Source organism: Bombyx mori, chromosome 24 (genome assembly GCF_030269925.1).
Source record: "Bombyx mori chromosome 24, ASM3026992v2".
NCBI classification, from domain to species: Eukaryota; Metazoa; Arthropoda; class Insecta; order Lepidoptera; family Bombycidae; genus Bombyx; species Bombyx mori.
Window position 1 is genome coordinate 18,295,523 of NC_085130.1, and position 15,711 is coordinate 18,311,233.

General features: G+C 37.5%; 1 protein-coding gene across 1 annotated transcript in view; it reads left to right on the top strand.

Moving 5' to 3' along the window:
* The first annotated feature begins 12,573 nt into the window (after nt 1–12,573).
* Nucleotides 12,574–15,711, top strand: part of LOC101740963 (AT-rich interactive domain-containing protein 5B) — a 102,473-nt gene continuing 99,335 nt past the window's right edge. Inside the window, exon 1 of the mRNA XM_021347294.3 lies at nt 12,574–12,716. Within this exon, the coding sequence (XP_021202969.1) occupies nt 12,609–12,716 (108 nt within the window). The 5' untranslated portion in view covers nt 12,574–12,608. The remainder of the gene's footprint in view (nt 12,717–15,711) is intronic.

A 15,711-nucleotide genomic window follows, 5' to 3' on the forward strand; every position in this document is an offset into this window, starting at 1 on the left:
ACTTAACAAATGTTCACGATTGATTTCCACGGAGAAGGAATAACACGTCACTAACACGTGTAATAAAAATCAAACCCGCAAAATTATGATTTGCGTAATTACTGGTAGGGTAATTACTGGTAATTACTGGTAGGAGGGCTTTCCAGTTTCACCAGGACAGGCGAGCAAAGGGCCGGCCAGGAAGGGTAGGATTTGCTAACAGCTGCCCGAGCGCCTCCGAAGGAGACCTAACAACTCAAGAGCAGCTGCTTCGCGAATGAATCTACTACCGGATTGGAAATGCGACCCGCTGAGAAGATCCGGCGAGAAACTCAGTGGGCTGTGTGTGTGGGTCGAGCCCTTCGTCGCAAGCGACGGGTTCGACATTTCGATTTTCCAAAAAATTGGCACTACTCCACGGACTGCTAAAAACACACGATCATCGGTTTCGTTCAAAACCATAATATTATAAGTTTCGTAATTAAAATTTGTTTTTATCAAATTTAAAATCTAACATGTAAACCTAGCAGATAAGAAGTGTACACGTGAATACTTGATCGCGTACAATGTTTGGTTATGTAGCGGACTGTTTCGCGTAATAGGACATATGACGAAACGTCCGTGAACACATTTTAAAATGACCATACATCTATACATATACTGAGTCTGGCCGTAAATACTGTTACAAAGGAAAACAAAAAAAATCTATGGCAAATAACATTTATTACTTTTACAGTGTGTTAGTTTAATACATAAATATAAAAAAAAATTAAAGTATAGCTTATTCGAAGTGGTCTCCATTGGCTGCAATACAGTCCTTTAAACGTTGAGGCCAGTTATCAATAGAAGCACGCACTCTTTCCATGGGAAAATTTTTCACTGCCAATCGTACGGATTGTTTTAGGGACTCCAAATTATCATGGCGTTTAGTGCAAGCCGTACTCTCTAAAACTGACTATAAATCATAATCCAGCGGATTAAGATCGGGACTAGACGACGGCCAGTCTTCAGCTCTGATGAAGTCCGAAACGTTCGTTTCCAACCAAGATTGCGTAGACCGAGCTTTATGACCTGGCGCCGAGTCTTGCTGGAAGGACCATTCTTGATTATTGAACATAGTGTTGTTAAGGGGCTTCACTACCTTCTCAAGAATGGTGTCTTGATACACTTGTGCCGATGTTTTGATACCTTTTTCACAAAAGTATGGCCCAGTCACTCCTTCATAGCTAATACCCCACCAAACCATCACTGAAGTCGGATAGTGCTCACGTTGCACTCTATCGAATAATTGGGAAGCTTCCTTAGAGCTTTAAGCATAAATACGGTCATTTTGTTTGTTAAAATGTTGCTCAATTGTAAAAAAATTCTCATCTGTAAACAAAAATTTTCTATGACCTCCCTTTGCGTACCGCTTCAGTAGTTGTTTCGATTTTACCACCCTATTCTCTTTTAAATTATCAGTTAAGAAATGACCAGTACGTCTCTTATATGCTGCAAGTCCTAAGTCATCTTTTAAAAAATGCGACATGGTTCTAGATGCTATCTTCATCTCCCGAGATAAAATCTTTTGCTTTCGGACAGGATTTCTTCGAATTCTTTCCCTTACTGCTTTGACCACCTTTTTCGTACAAACATACGTGGACGGCCAGATCCTTTTCTGTCACAAATAGAGGAGGTCTTATTGCACCAATTAATAGCCCGGTACACAAACATTTTATTAATACCAAGCAAGACAGGACTTTCACTGACAGTTAGCTGATGATATAAGGAGTAACTTAGGCTTTTTTTAAACTAGCTTCATCAAACGGGGTCACCCGACAAAAACCGCGGATAACATCGCGAGAGTCGGCTATCAATAATAAAATTTAATGTTTCCGAAGCGAAGCGAGGGCGGGTCGCTAGTATTAAGTAAGACCCGAAGCGATAAGGTCGATAATTGCAGGACTTTTTTAAGTTCAACTTCTTTTAGCGCATTGATAGTAAAATTTTACACGCGACAAATTCGTTACGGCTTGAGAGTAAAGATACAATTTAGGACGAGCGAGAGTGAAAGAATAGATATCGTCTCGCGAACCACTCGACCGTGGAGAGAGGGAAAGGACAAATCGAGCTAGGTCGTTTTTCTTATACACAGCATTCCCTATTACATGAGAATTTGATTGTAGGATGAAAAATGAAGAAAACCTCAATACTACACACCGCAAAAGAAGTTTCACTTCTTTCAAGCACTACATAATATACATGTGCCGCCATCTAGGCAGCTAGCGGTAAAGCGTGATCGATCGGGTAGAACCACGCTTTGGATAGTCGCGGTAATTAGTAACTGACAAACTCCATAGGTAGCGTCATCCCAATAATTCCCTTCTTTTTTTTTTCTTTTTTTTTTCTACCTAAGCTTGAGCCTTGAGAGGCTATATCAGCGTAACCCTAACTTTTGTAGGTGAGCTCACGGGGCTCAAACCTGATGACGTTGCTAACACGAACCCTAGCAAGAGCCGTGCTTCGCAGAATCTACCACCGGATCGGAAACGCGACCCACTGAGAAGATCCGGCGAGAAACTCAGTGGGCTGTGTCTGAGAGTAATAATTCACAACGCATCCTATTACTACTCCCGCGCGCAACCAATTTTTTTATTTAATTGCCAAGTTTCAATAATACTGTTATCTGTTGTTGTCTAATATACAATAATATTTTATTTGAACATTTTTGCTACTTTACAAGAGAGCCATTTAGTTTATGCATTTGGAAAAAATATTATAACAAAAAACTTCTTCGGCTATTTCGATGGAGTAAACTTAATTGAAGTTCAATTAGAAACATCGAACTGTTGATGCTGATAGCAAATAAAACGGACCATTAATTACAAAGATAAATGTCTCTTAAACAAAAAAATCCTTTCTCCTTTCGATATATATAATAGCCTTGTAAGTATCCGCGTTAATAGCACAAATATTATTTTTAGGCGTTTTCAATATCGTCGCATTTCGTATTACTGTTCGTAACATTCATATACAAACTTTGAGATATAGGTAACCATACATACATACATATATGCTGTCATTTATGTGTTGGAATATATGTATAGTATTTTAAGGTACATATTTATGTTCGTAAATTAGGTTAGAGCGTGTTTTAAATACTATGCTGCCCCTATTTCTGCCGCGTTGAGTTCTTATTTGAGGAACGTTGAAACTTAACACCAGATGGGCAGTCAGCTTGCTCACCGATATGAAAACTAGCGATACTAACAGGCCGGCAATATACGCTTCAATCGCTTGCTGAAACATAAAACTATGTCTATCTCGTTCGCACACGCGATATCAATGACGTCACCAAAGATTTTCCAAAGAGAAGGGCTTAAGGCGGTGTTTCCCAATGTGGGGCCCACGCCCCGCCAGGAGGCAATTTGATAATTAATGGAGGCAATCGCACTAAATTAAATGTTCACGATTGGCTTCCACGGTGAAGGAATAACATCGTGTAATAAAAATCAAACCCGCAAAATTATAATTTGCGTAATTACTCGTGGTAGGACCTCATGTGAGTCCGCACGGGTAGGTACCACCGCCCTGTCTATTTCTGCCGTGAAGCAGTAATGCGTTTCGGTTTGAAGGGCGGGGCAGCCGTTGTAACTATACTGAGACCTCACAACTCATATCTCAAGATGGGTGGCGCATTTATGCTGTATCTGTCTATGTGCTCCAGTAACCACTTAACACCAGGTGGGCTGTAAGCTCGTCCACCTATCTAAGCAATAAAAAAATCTACTAAATATTCCGGCGCTTTATTAAGTAGACCGAGGAGTGATATAATTACTTCACTGCGCCGCGTAGGTCACCATGTGTTAAAATATCTATATATCTATGAAAGAAATAGTTTTAACAATAATTTTGAATGCAAAAAGCTAAAGATTCAGTTCACAGCATCACACTGCGCAGCTTAGTAACGCGCAGAATATTTTAAAATAAAAATGTCTATTTCTCCACCTTATCCCACTAGGTGGGGTCGGCACAGCTAATTTTTCCCTTCCATTCTCTTCTATCAGCCGTCACCTCAACACTCACTCTTCTCTGTCTCTCATATCGTCATTCACACACTCCATCCACGTCTTCTTCGGTCGACCTCTTCTTAAAATAATAGCATACATACTTGAATAGCAATTCGGAACACATGTGAACTCAAGAATTGCCGCCGAATCTAATTACCAGATAAGCCATAACTACCAAACAGCTTCTCTACAGCGTTTTTCACAATAATAACAACGCCCATAACTATAATTTATTTAAATTAATTTAACAAACATTAAATATTAAAACAATACAATTCACAAATGTTTTATTAACCTCTTCGTTTCACATTGTTTATAATAGCATTAATCTCAATTCGAAATTCGAACATTCGATTTGTTTTTTTCTAGACTCCCAATGTTTTTGGAAATTCGAAACTTCTAGAGTCGTATCTTTTGCGATTTCACAATAATTACTGCAAGCCGCGCGGTGCAGGAGCGGGCGGGGGTGCGGGAGGTGCGCGGGGTACTCAAGCAAAGCGAACGCTATCGTGACGTCACGTGCAATACGCGTGCAAATGGCGCGCTAATGTCAAAATATATTTTCTTTATTAAACTAGGTAACAAAATAAATTAAATCTTCAGTTGTGTTGTTAGCATTGCTGACGTTGATGATCGAAACCCACCATCGGAGGCTTAATATTTACAATGAACAAAATGAGAGAAATCAGCTAAAATTACTTTACTTAATTAAAGGTAATGCGATTACCACGCGCCGTCGGAACTAACGCGAGTGATTTGAATACCGTATCGAAGACATTGCAATTAACATAAATGCTATTTAGGAACTATTTTTATTCGAACTTATTTAAAAATAAAAATAAAAACCTTCTAGATTATTCGCTTACACACATATAATGCCTATATAGACCTTATGCCTATGATTTTTATATTCGATTTCAGCATTAAAATAATTTGATTTTTTTTTTATTACGAAAACATTTGTTTCAAAATCACAGCGTGCTGTCGACATAGCCACAGATCCCTTTGCCATAAAGCCAACTGAAAATGTCTCTCTCTCAATCTCTATTGTCACACAGCGCTTCTTTATATTCCATTAATTAATTCGTAGGTACTTTTGAATCTAAATAAATACCTGCTTATATTCATGGAAAAAAAACAACATAAATACGAAAAATAGTTTTATTCAAAATTATTTCACGTCAAAATTACCCACTGCCATGAAGAAGTATTGAAAAAATTAGAAGAAAAAAAGAACTTCTGTTTTGTGCTTTGCGTGTGTTTACGTGTGCGTTACATATAACGTATTTTATATTTATATTTGTAGTAGTGTTGTCTTACTTTCTGTGTGTGCATGCGTCGATATATACGTGGATATGCCAGTTTTATTAATGTTGATTTCCAATTAATAAATTAGTATAAATTAGAGTACATAAAACCATTTATTATTTCAGAAGAACAATACTCAGAGTTGGAAGGGAAGACGAAACATTTATGTTTCGAAGACTCTTTCTCTTAATTTTTATAATAAATGGAAAAAATAATTTAAAATATTAATGATTATAATTAACCTCTTTACATTACCTCATTTCAACCATGATTATACGATATCCATTCAAATTCAGTGAGCGTTATTATGTTATATAAACAATAATGAGTATATTGAAATTTATATTAAATTACAAATAAATACTAAATTAATAATATTAAAATGGTATTAATAATATTTAATAATAAATAATAATAATAATTTAATAACTAAAATATATTATTCAAAGGAGTCCCTTTAGGCAAGGTTCGAGGTTAGGTCGTTAGGTTGTTACTGTTATGATTAACAATGACATTATTAATTTACATTGTTATTTCGTTAAATGAACAAAAATCCACCATTGTCTTCGTTTCGATCAAAGCGTAAATATGCTATTAAACATCACTAAAATGAAAAGAAAATACTAAATGAAATGAAATTATTTATTCCCACTAAAATGATTTAATTACAATTTAATTTAAAATTATCAAAATACTTATAATTCACTGAAGCAAAACATGAAAGATTCTTTTATTTTTAATTCCTAGCATTTTCATAATTAAAATATTGGCACTTCAAAAATGAAATTAAAAAATAGCACTAGGACTATCCACACTATGCGAGTCCATCGTTCGGGTGTTGTACTTGATTGTGGCGCGCGTGTCCGCGAGCGGAATGCAAACTAAGCGGCTAGGGCCGCGCCGAAAACGTTATTATTATTATTGATTTTCAAATTTGGAACACGTGCAAGCCAAAATAAAAATATTAATTTTATTACCTACATAAGTAAGATCCGCGGGTTTTTCGTCGAAACAAGTTCTTCGTTGTAAACGGCCTGTCAGCAGTTCCAGTATATATTGATTTTTGTGAAGCGCGGGAAAAACGCGGGATTCGAAGTCTGTCGCTTGAGCGCCGGTCCTGCCTGTCTTTTGCCGGATTCTATTGCTTAGTAATCTGCCTTCAGTTACAATGATTACGGCGACCATTCATTGTTTATTTATTTATTTGGTTTACACAACTGGATAACATCTGCACACATAAACATTGAACTAATTTACATAAAATAATACATTATAGAATTCACCCTTTTGTGTGTGAACACATCTTGCTTAACAGCGTTTGTGCTTAAGATAAAAATATCGTTAACTAATGTTATTCATTTCTTTAATGTTTTTTTAACGTAAAAAAATTCCAAGATTTTATTTACGTAGGTACTCATGTAAGCAAGCGAATCATACCGGCGCCCTGGGTTTAAGCTGTCAATCTTTCTAATGCCTCCGATGCATTGGCGTATAACGTTTAAATAATTTGATTAAAAAAGACACAAATTATCCAGGGTTATATGTATGTGCGGAGTTCACACACATTTGGAGTATATAATAAAAACTCTGTTTTCAAGCGGTCTTCAATACGACGCAAAGATCTGACTAGCTACTTCTGCTTTATGAGTTTGACAAAACTGTCTGAAAATACTAAAAGAATAAAAATAATTTTCGTAAAAATATACGAACTGTGAATGACACCCCTAACTGTGTATGCACACAAAGACGCTTACCCGCACACATACTTGTGTAACGAATTAGGGTCGGATCTATTTGTTTGTAGCCTTGAAGGAGAGTAACTTACAAAATATGGGTTATCAAAATTAAGATTTTATTATTATGATTATTTTTTAATCTTTAATTCAATTAAAAGGATATTTTTTATTAGTATTACTTATTTAATTTATGTCAGTAAATTAAAAACATTATACATTAATATCTGATTAGAAGTCCCGCAGTAGTCGAAATTCGACTATAATTAATTGGAATTGTAAGTTTGTACACTATTATGATTGTATTTTATACTTCTATAATCACAAATTTCGCCAAGACTACACAACAATATTTAATCTATTCTCAATTTGACCACAGACGTCAAGAACAAAAGTTTGACAATAAACAGCATGCATGCGTGTGTGCGTCAAATACATGGTAGTGTATGTAATATTTTCTTTATTGATTTAATATATCTTTTATGCATAATTTAAAAAAATATTAGCATTGTGCACTTCTTCTGTATATTCTCTATAAGTGTGGAAAATTTCATATTCTTCAGTCCGCGCAATTTTCGCAAAAAGGGATACAAAGTTTTTGCTTCACGTATTAATATATAGATTCTATTTATAGCTATTTTATTGAGTCTTTCATTAGTGCCTGCTGCAAAGATTATTGAAGTGAAACTTCTAATGCGACTTCCAACAAGGTTGCGTTAAACGTTTAACGCTCCTGGGGAGGGGGAATAGAAAGAGACAGAGCGACAGTGAATGCGTGACACTAGAACGCATGCGCGTAATGTACTGTTACAGGCCAGCGCGAGCGTTAGCAACCAGTAGCGTCCAATATTTAAATGAAATATTTAAAATAATTAAAAATATATGTCGGCGCACGCGCGGGGATGCCTGAGCCGTAGTTTCCGTCATCACTCGTATTTGGTTGAACTCAGTTTATAAAAAGTCAATAAAACCGACAAACCGACTGACTGCCAGAGACTCACCGACTGAGACGGACGGACCGTCCGATACGGACCGAATGACTGTCTGACACGGAATGCCACGACTCTGCCCACGTACCGCCATTTTATACTGTGGCGCTACGGAGTCTACCTTACATTTTGTGATAATTATCAAAACAACATTTCATCATTTTAAAATAATAGTCAAAACAATTTCTTAATATTACTAAAAGTCGTTAACCACGACATATATATAATATAAATATTGAGATGTCGCTTTTCTTAAACACAGCATTCCCTATTACAAGAGCAATCTGATTTAAGGATGAATAATGAAGAAAACTACAACACTACACATCGAAAAAGAAGTTTCCCTTCATTCACGTGCACCAAGTTGCATACGCACCGTTTTTTATCTTTCATCTTTTGTATTGCACACGACCCACTTGGCATTAAGCGGCCAGAACTCAAATGTGCTTTTTTTTGGTCAGGAGGAAATCGTCGGACTTCCGACCTCCACTGGAGATGACGGGCGGGGCATGTCGGAGTCGAACCGACTAAAACCTCCTGTCGCTCAACAACTAACCTCCGAACCTTGCATAAGATAGAACTCATGAAATGGCGAAAGGGGGGAAAGTGAAACGCTTAGTGCGGAGCACATCTCTCCTACCACCCTCTCCCTTCCAGCCCTCTCAGTCGACAGGATATCCGAAGTCCGCCTAGATGGCGCTGGTTAGAAACTCAAATATTTATAGCGATTAATATAGTTAGTTATACTGAAAATTCTGTGCAATTTAATAGTAATAATGTTTGTATTGCAGGTGTTAGATTTTTAAATATGGCTGACACGCAGACACGTTCATTCTCATTTTATGAGCTCACTAGCTGTACCCGTCCGCTTCGCTAGCCATTTAAAATTAACATTATTATTTCTCACCCACATAAAGATTCTCATCATTAAGGCCCCCGAAACTGGTGTAGGGAATCCAACACTCATGTAAATATTAGCCTATCCATTAAGTACGTGTATTTTCTACATAGATACCAAGTTTCAAGTCAATCGGATGCATGGTTCAGTAGTTATAACGGAACATCCGTAAAAACTACTGTAGATTTATATATTAATATGCTTTTAAATATTATGTAGCAACTTTAAAAAAAATCACGTTAAGCAATTGAATATGAATTTAAAAGTTAAACTGTGTAAGCATACAAATGTTCATTACCCGCGGCTTCGCTCGAATGGTCAAGAGAGTGTCAGAGTGAATCCCCGTGGAAATTAGATGTTTCAGGATAAAACAATCTATTTCATTCTTCTGCACTAAAGGGGGTAAAAATTGTATAAATATGTACGAAGACGACAAACAAAAACACTTTCACATTTAAAATATTAGTATAGATTGATTATTACTGAGAAGTTAGTTACTCAGGACCGGTTTTTTTAATTCAATAATGATTCGAATCGTCGTGTATAACGTCATCCAAAAGACAAGAAATTAGACTATTCAAGTAATTATTTATTCAAGATAAATAATGTCACTAATGGAATTATCTTCATAAAACTACAGTTTTTTTATATGCTATGGTTGGACGAGCTCACGGTCCACGTAATGTCAAGTGCTTACTGCAGCCTATAGACATCTACAACGTAAATGCCACCACCCAGCTTGAGACATGAGTTCGAAGTGTCAGTACATCCGTAAGTTGGGCGAGGCCGCGTTGACAGTGTCACCGACACCGTTAATCTTATTGACGCAGAGCTATAATGTTTTCAATATAAAACAAATGCATAAATAAAATTATAACCGATAAAAATAATAATTTATTATTTTGTCAATAAACTGAAAATAAAACGTATTTGAACAGCGGATTCCGTTCAGTATTTACAAATTGTAGACGTAATTAAACTTCTTTCGTTACATTCATTACGTTCATAGATAATACACATAAATTAGCTATAGATAAGCAACTCAAGCACTCAACAAAAATGTTTAAGGGCGTCGGCCACTAGATGGCTTCGCTTCGGTGAGTTTCTCATTGCTCCTGTAGATGGCAGTAACATAAATACCTATCCTTTAATTTATTTTTAATAAAGAAAATTTTAAATTTTCATAACCCATAAAATGATAAAATTTAATTAATTAGTCTATAACAAATAAAGACTTGCATGAATTATTATGTTTTGATTTTCTGTGTTTCATTGTACAATAATTAAATGCCATATATTTATTAACATATAAGTTTAGGGGCATCCGCTACAAGATATCGCTAGTTTCTATACAACAAAATAGTTTTTTTTATAGCTTAGATGGATGGATGAGCTCACAGCCCACCTGATGTTAAGTGGTTACTGGAGCCCATGGACATCTACAACGTAAATGCACCACCCACCTTAAGATATAAGTTCTAAGGTCTCGAGTATAGTTAAAACGGCTGCCCCACCCTTCAAACCGAAACGCATTACTGCTTCGCGGCCGAAATGGGCAGGGCGGTGGTACCTACCCGCGCGGATTCACAAAATGTCCTACCACCAGTAATTGTTTTGTAAAAGTTTTTGGGGCCAGATGTAATTGGTTTTCATTAATGTATATTATATCAAAGACATAACATTTAGCTGATCAGTACCAGGAAAATGCATTTAAAACTGTTTGCTAATTTAAATGTATCTTAAATACTAGTTTTTAAACATGCCTCGATTAGCTTGGTATGTATGCGTTTATTTAACGGAATCTTTGAACGCAATTCTCACAGACTTCGCGCCGTCCAATATACTAGTATACATCCGTATACAATTTGACACAATAATTCTACAACTTCGCTCTAATATCCTGACCGATAAGTACGTGGTATTAAGATTCATTGTTAGTTCAATTTAATGTTAGAGCATGTTTTTATTCAATTTTTAAACTAAACACATTATTTTCAAATTCAAATGGAACTGTATATCATTAATTTATTCAAATTAGTATTCTTATATTTGAATTTTAATCATTAACGAAAATACATTTGACACTAAAATAAAATACAAATTCACTGTCGAATAACCGAAATTACAAACTGCAATCGTTATTAACAGATCGCATTGCTTTTTTACATGTTCTTTTTTTTATTGCCGTATACGCAGACGAGTATACCGGCCCACCTGATGGTAAGTGGTTGCCGTCGCCCATGGACGTCAGTAATGCCAGAGGCAGAGCCAAGCCGCGACCTACCGTATAGCACTCTCCACAAGCTTCGTTTGAAGAAGGAGAGACACCGTGGAGGGTAGCTCATTCCAAAGCCGGATGGTACGTGGCAAAAAGATCTCTGGTAACGCATTGTGGATGACCGCAGTGGCTCTAAGTAGTATGGATGAGCTCTACTCCGATAGCGGGCGGTGCGATGGTAAAAACGAGATAATGGAATCATCTCAAACAATTCCTCAGAGCACTCCCGATTCCCATATTCGAGTTAGTCCGTTAAAGATACGACTAAAGTTTATTTTGCTAAAGCTAACGGTATTTCATAACTCGTTTTATATTTTCACTACATAATTTCCGAAGTTACGAAAACTCCATAGCTTTTCATAATACTAATGTTCTACCTAGTTCAGCTGCAAAATAATACAATACACAAGGCAAAACAACACTTTGTACAGTAAAATTTAGATTTCGACCTCATGGCTGATTGGCGCCATTCCTGTGATATCCATAGACTCCGAGAACCACTTTAAGCCTGGTAAGCCGTATATTCGATGAGACATCAACGACAAATAGATTGTTTCGATTTGCTCATGAAATTTGCTTGAAGTCGTCGTGGCCTAAAGAATAAGACGTCCAGTGTATTCGTATGTAGCGATGCACCGGTGTTCGAATCCCGCAGGCGGGTACCAATTTTTCTAATGAAATACGTCTCAACAAATGTTCACGATTGACTTCCACGGTGAAGGAATAGCATCGTGTAATAAAAATCAAACCGGAAAAATTATAATTTGCGTAATTACTGGTGGTTGGACCTCTTGTGGGTCCGCACGGGTAGGTACCACTGCCCTGCCTATTTCTGCCGTGAAGCAGTAATGCGATTCCGTTTGAAGGGCGGGGCAGCCGTTGTAACTATACTGATACCTTAGAACTTATATATCAAGGTGGGTGGCGTATTTACGTTGATGTCTATGAGCTCCAGTAACCACTTAACTCCAGCTGTGAGCTCGTCCACCCATTTAAGCAATAAATAAAAAAGACGTCATCTAAATTTTGTACATTCTAGAGTTGTACTCCTCGTTCCATGGAGGCGTCGTTTTTTTTTCGCTTCCCGACCGCTAGGTAGGTGTCCTGGTACGCTCCGACATATTGTCTACTGATTTTAAAGTTTACGAATTTAATGCAAAAAAAAAATTCAACATAATATAATAGTGTTATCCTATCAATAAATCGAATAGTGTAAAACATAATCAGTTGATAGAATCAATGTTCGACAAAAACAAACATGGCCGACGTCCGATACCTTCTGCCATTAGATTTAAAAAAAAATCATCATTAAAAAAAGTCCGTTATGCCGAAAATAGCTAGAGTATCATTATTTAAATAAGAAAACTGTTAATTATGGCGGAGATTTCATTGTCGAATTACAAGAGGATTCAAATAATGTGTCATGAAGTTGTTTGTGTTGGAGGGCGCGCTTGCGTGAGAGACGCCATCTTAAAAATTTCCGTATGTATTATTTTAAATTTGGTTACTTATAATATTTTTTGCATTTTTTATTAAACTTAACACGTACTCTAGCAGATTACTAGTTAAATCCGTTTTAAAACGTGGATAACCGAAGGAAAACAATTCGTTTGGACATTCTTAGTGTATGAATCTAAAGACCATGCACTATTATTGTCTTGACTGATTCGTCGCTAAGGAAACATTACTTTGACACATCACACAGGTTTACAATAACACACATTTGATTACTTGACACATAAAATTATACTTCGTACTCTGAAACTAAGGTATTCCCGGTAATATGTTAATTAAAACTGATCGATGTTATCAAATATTCAATGTTTGCTTACACGATTGTGCAGAGGTTACGCCATTTTTAACTATTACGAAGGTTTCGCGGCAAAAACGTGTTGATTACATCAAAATTGAGCAGCCAAAGTAAATTCGGATAAGAAAATGAATATTTACATTACATTTTGTTCATTAAACTCCAAGTTTTATTAAGGTCGAATTTGGTTTGCAACAAAAAACACATGTGGAACTTTAATTTCGTGTTAGCGCCAGTGTGCTTAGTGCGAGTTTTTTAACGTTCTCGATAACGTAAAAGTTAACTCGATTTGTATGCAATTGGAACAGCGCCCCTAGCGGCAAACATAGGCAAACGATCCAACTCCATACAAATTTGAGTTAACTTTTACGCTATCCAGAACGTTAAAGAACTCTCACTAAGCACACAGATGTGTACGTGTTAAGTTTTGTTTTTCTTCGATCGCTTCGACCGGTTAATGAGCTCACGGCCCACCTTGTGTTAAGCGGCTACCGGAGCCCATAGACATCTACAAAGTAAATGCGCTACCAGCCTCGAGACATGAGTTCTAAGGTCTCAGTATAGTTAAATGGCTGCCCCACCGTTCAAACCGAAACGCATTACTGCAACGCTAGGTGGGCTGTGAGCTCGTCCGCCCATCTAAGCAATAAAAAAAGAGTATTGCTGTGTTGGTTACTTAAAGTCATTATGACGTCACAATCGTTTCGAAGTCCAATGCGTGACGTCACTGCGTTGCTGTCCAAGGACCGCTTCGTAGTCGTCTCCGAACTCTGAAGGCGATTATTGATTTAAATTGTGTCTTCGAAAATATCGGTATTGTGTGTGTTCAGTGCTCGCGATGCGCACACACACACAGACGCGCGATAGTGGTGCTTGTCGAACTTCAACGAGGCAGGGCTGTCGGAAGCTCCGTAATTGAGGGCCGGGCTTCGGAAGCTTGGAGAGCGTGCTTGCTAAGTGCGAGTTTTTTTTAACGTTAACTGGTGGTAGGACCTCTTGTGTACTGGTGGTAGGACCTCTTGTGAGTCCGCACGGGTAGGTACCACCGCCCTGCCTGTTTCTGCCGTGAAGCAGTAATGCGTTTCTGTTTGAAGGGTGGAGCAGCCGTTGTAACTATACTCGAGATCTTTAGAACTTCTCAAGGAGTGTGGCGCTTTTACGTCGTAGATGTCTATGAGCTCCAGTAATCATCTAAGACCGGGTGGGCTGCGAGCTCGTCCACCCATCTAAGAAAAAAAAAACAAAGGAACTAAGACCAATTAACTTAAAGTGTATATCTATACATATACTTATTCACTGGTGGCAGGACCTCTTGTGAGTCCGCACGGGTAGGTACCACCACCCTGCCTATTTCCGCCGTTAATCAGTAATGCGTTTCGGCTCGAAGGGTGGGGCAGCCGTTGTAACTATACTGAGACCTTACAACTTAGTGGGTGGTGGGTGGCGCATTTGCGTTGTAGATGTCTATGGGCTCCAGTAACCACTTAACACCAGGTGGGCTGTGAGCTCGCCAATCAATCAAAGAAATAAAAAAAATAAAAAATGCACTACTACCCTTAAGCATCAAACGATCGTCCTCGCCGGAAATTTTCAAGTTCAAATTAAACTCGCACTACCTTGCACAATAATATGGCTCCTACGATATAACTGTACAAGTTGCTACTTATTTTGTATTTACTTGGATATTTTTAGTATTTATTTCTATTTAATCGTATGTAAGTCTATCTTATATTGTATTTATTTTTAACATATGTATATAAGTATATATTTTTATGTAAGTTTATTAAGATATAGCACCGCCCCGTTCGCTTATTCCTCTCCCTGCAAGGTTGCCTGGAAGAGATCGCTTTCAGCGATAAGGACGCCAATTTATGTCACCGTCTATTATTTGTTTTATATACTTACTCTGTACATATGACGTTAAATAAAGTGTTAATTTATTATTATTATTAAAAAAATAGCACCAAAACCGCGTGCTTATTTATGTAGCGCATCGCCAACCCTGACCTCACGCACACACTCAAAACAACGGATATATGAAACCGAATGCTTGTCAAACTAAATGGATACGCGATTAGGGTTGTCCGAAACAACGGATTATCGACTGTCGATGTCGATGATCGCATTGTGTTTTCGTAATAGCTGTACGTACGTCATCACGTGAGCCCGCATGGATAGGTACCACCGTCTCGCCTACTTCTGCCACGAAGCTATAATGCGTGGTATGCAAGCCCTTGTACTATAGAACTGATACTTAGAACTTATGTCTCGAGGTAAGTGGCGGCATTTACGCTGTAGATGTCTATCCAGTAACCGCTTAGCACCAGGTGAGTCGTGAGCTCGTTCCCATCTACTGCGAAAATGAAAAAGTAAAGTTATATTTCGTAATTTAACAAAAGTTTTGTAGTGATGCTAAAGTTATAATAAACACTTCATCGACATTGAATTAGTCCCGTCACTACGCGTTAGCACGGAGAGGTATGTTCGTATTATTATTAGCAGAGATAAAGGCCGTTGCACACCGGCGCCAAAAAAATAATAATAATTAAACTCACAATACCCTGCAGCTCTGTACTGATCCCTAGCTCTTCTCGTACACAAACAGACACAGATCCGACCTACATCTAGCCTCTAGTCCTATACTACACTACTGTAGACACAGTCCCC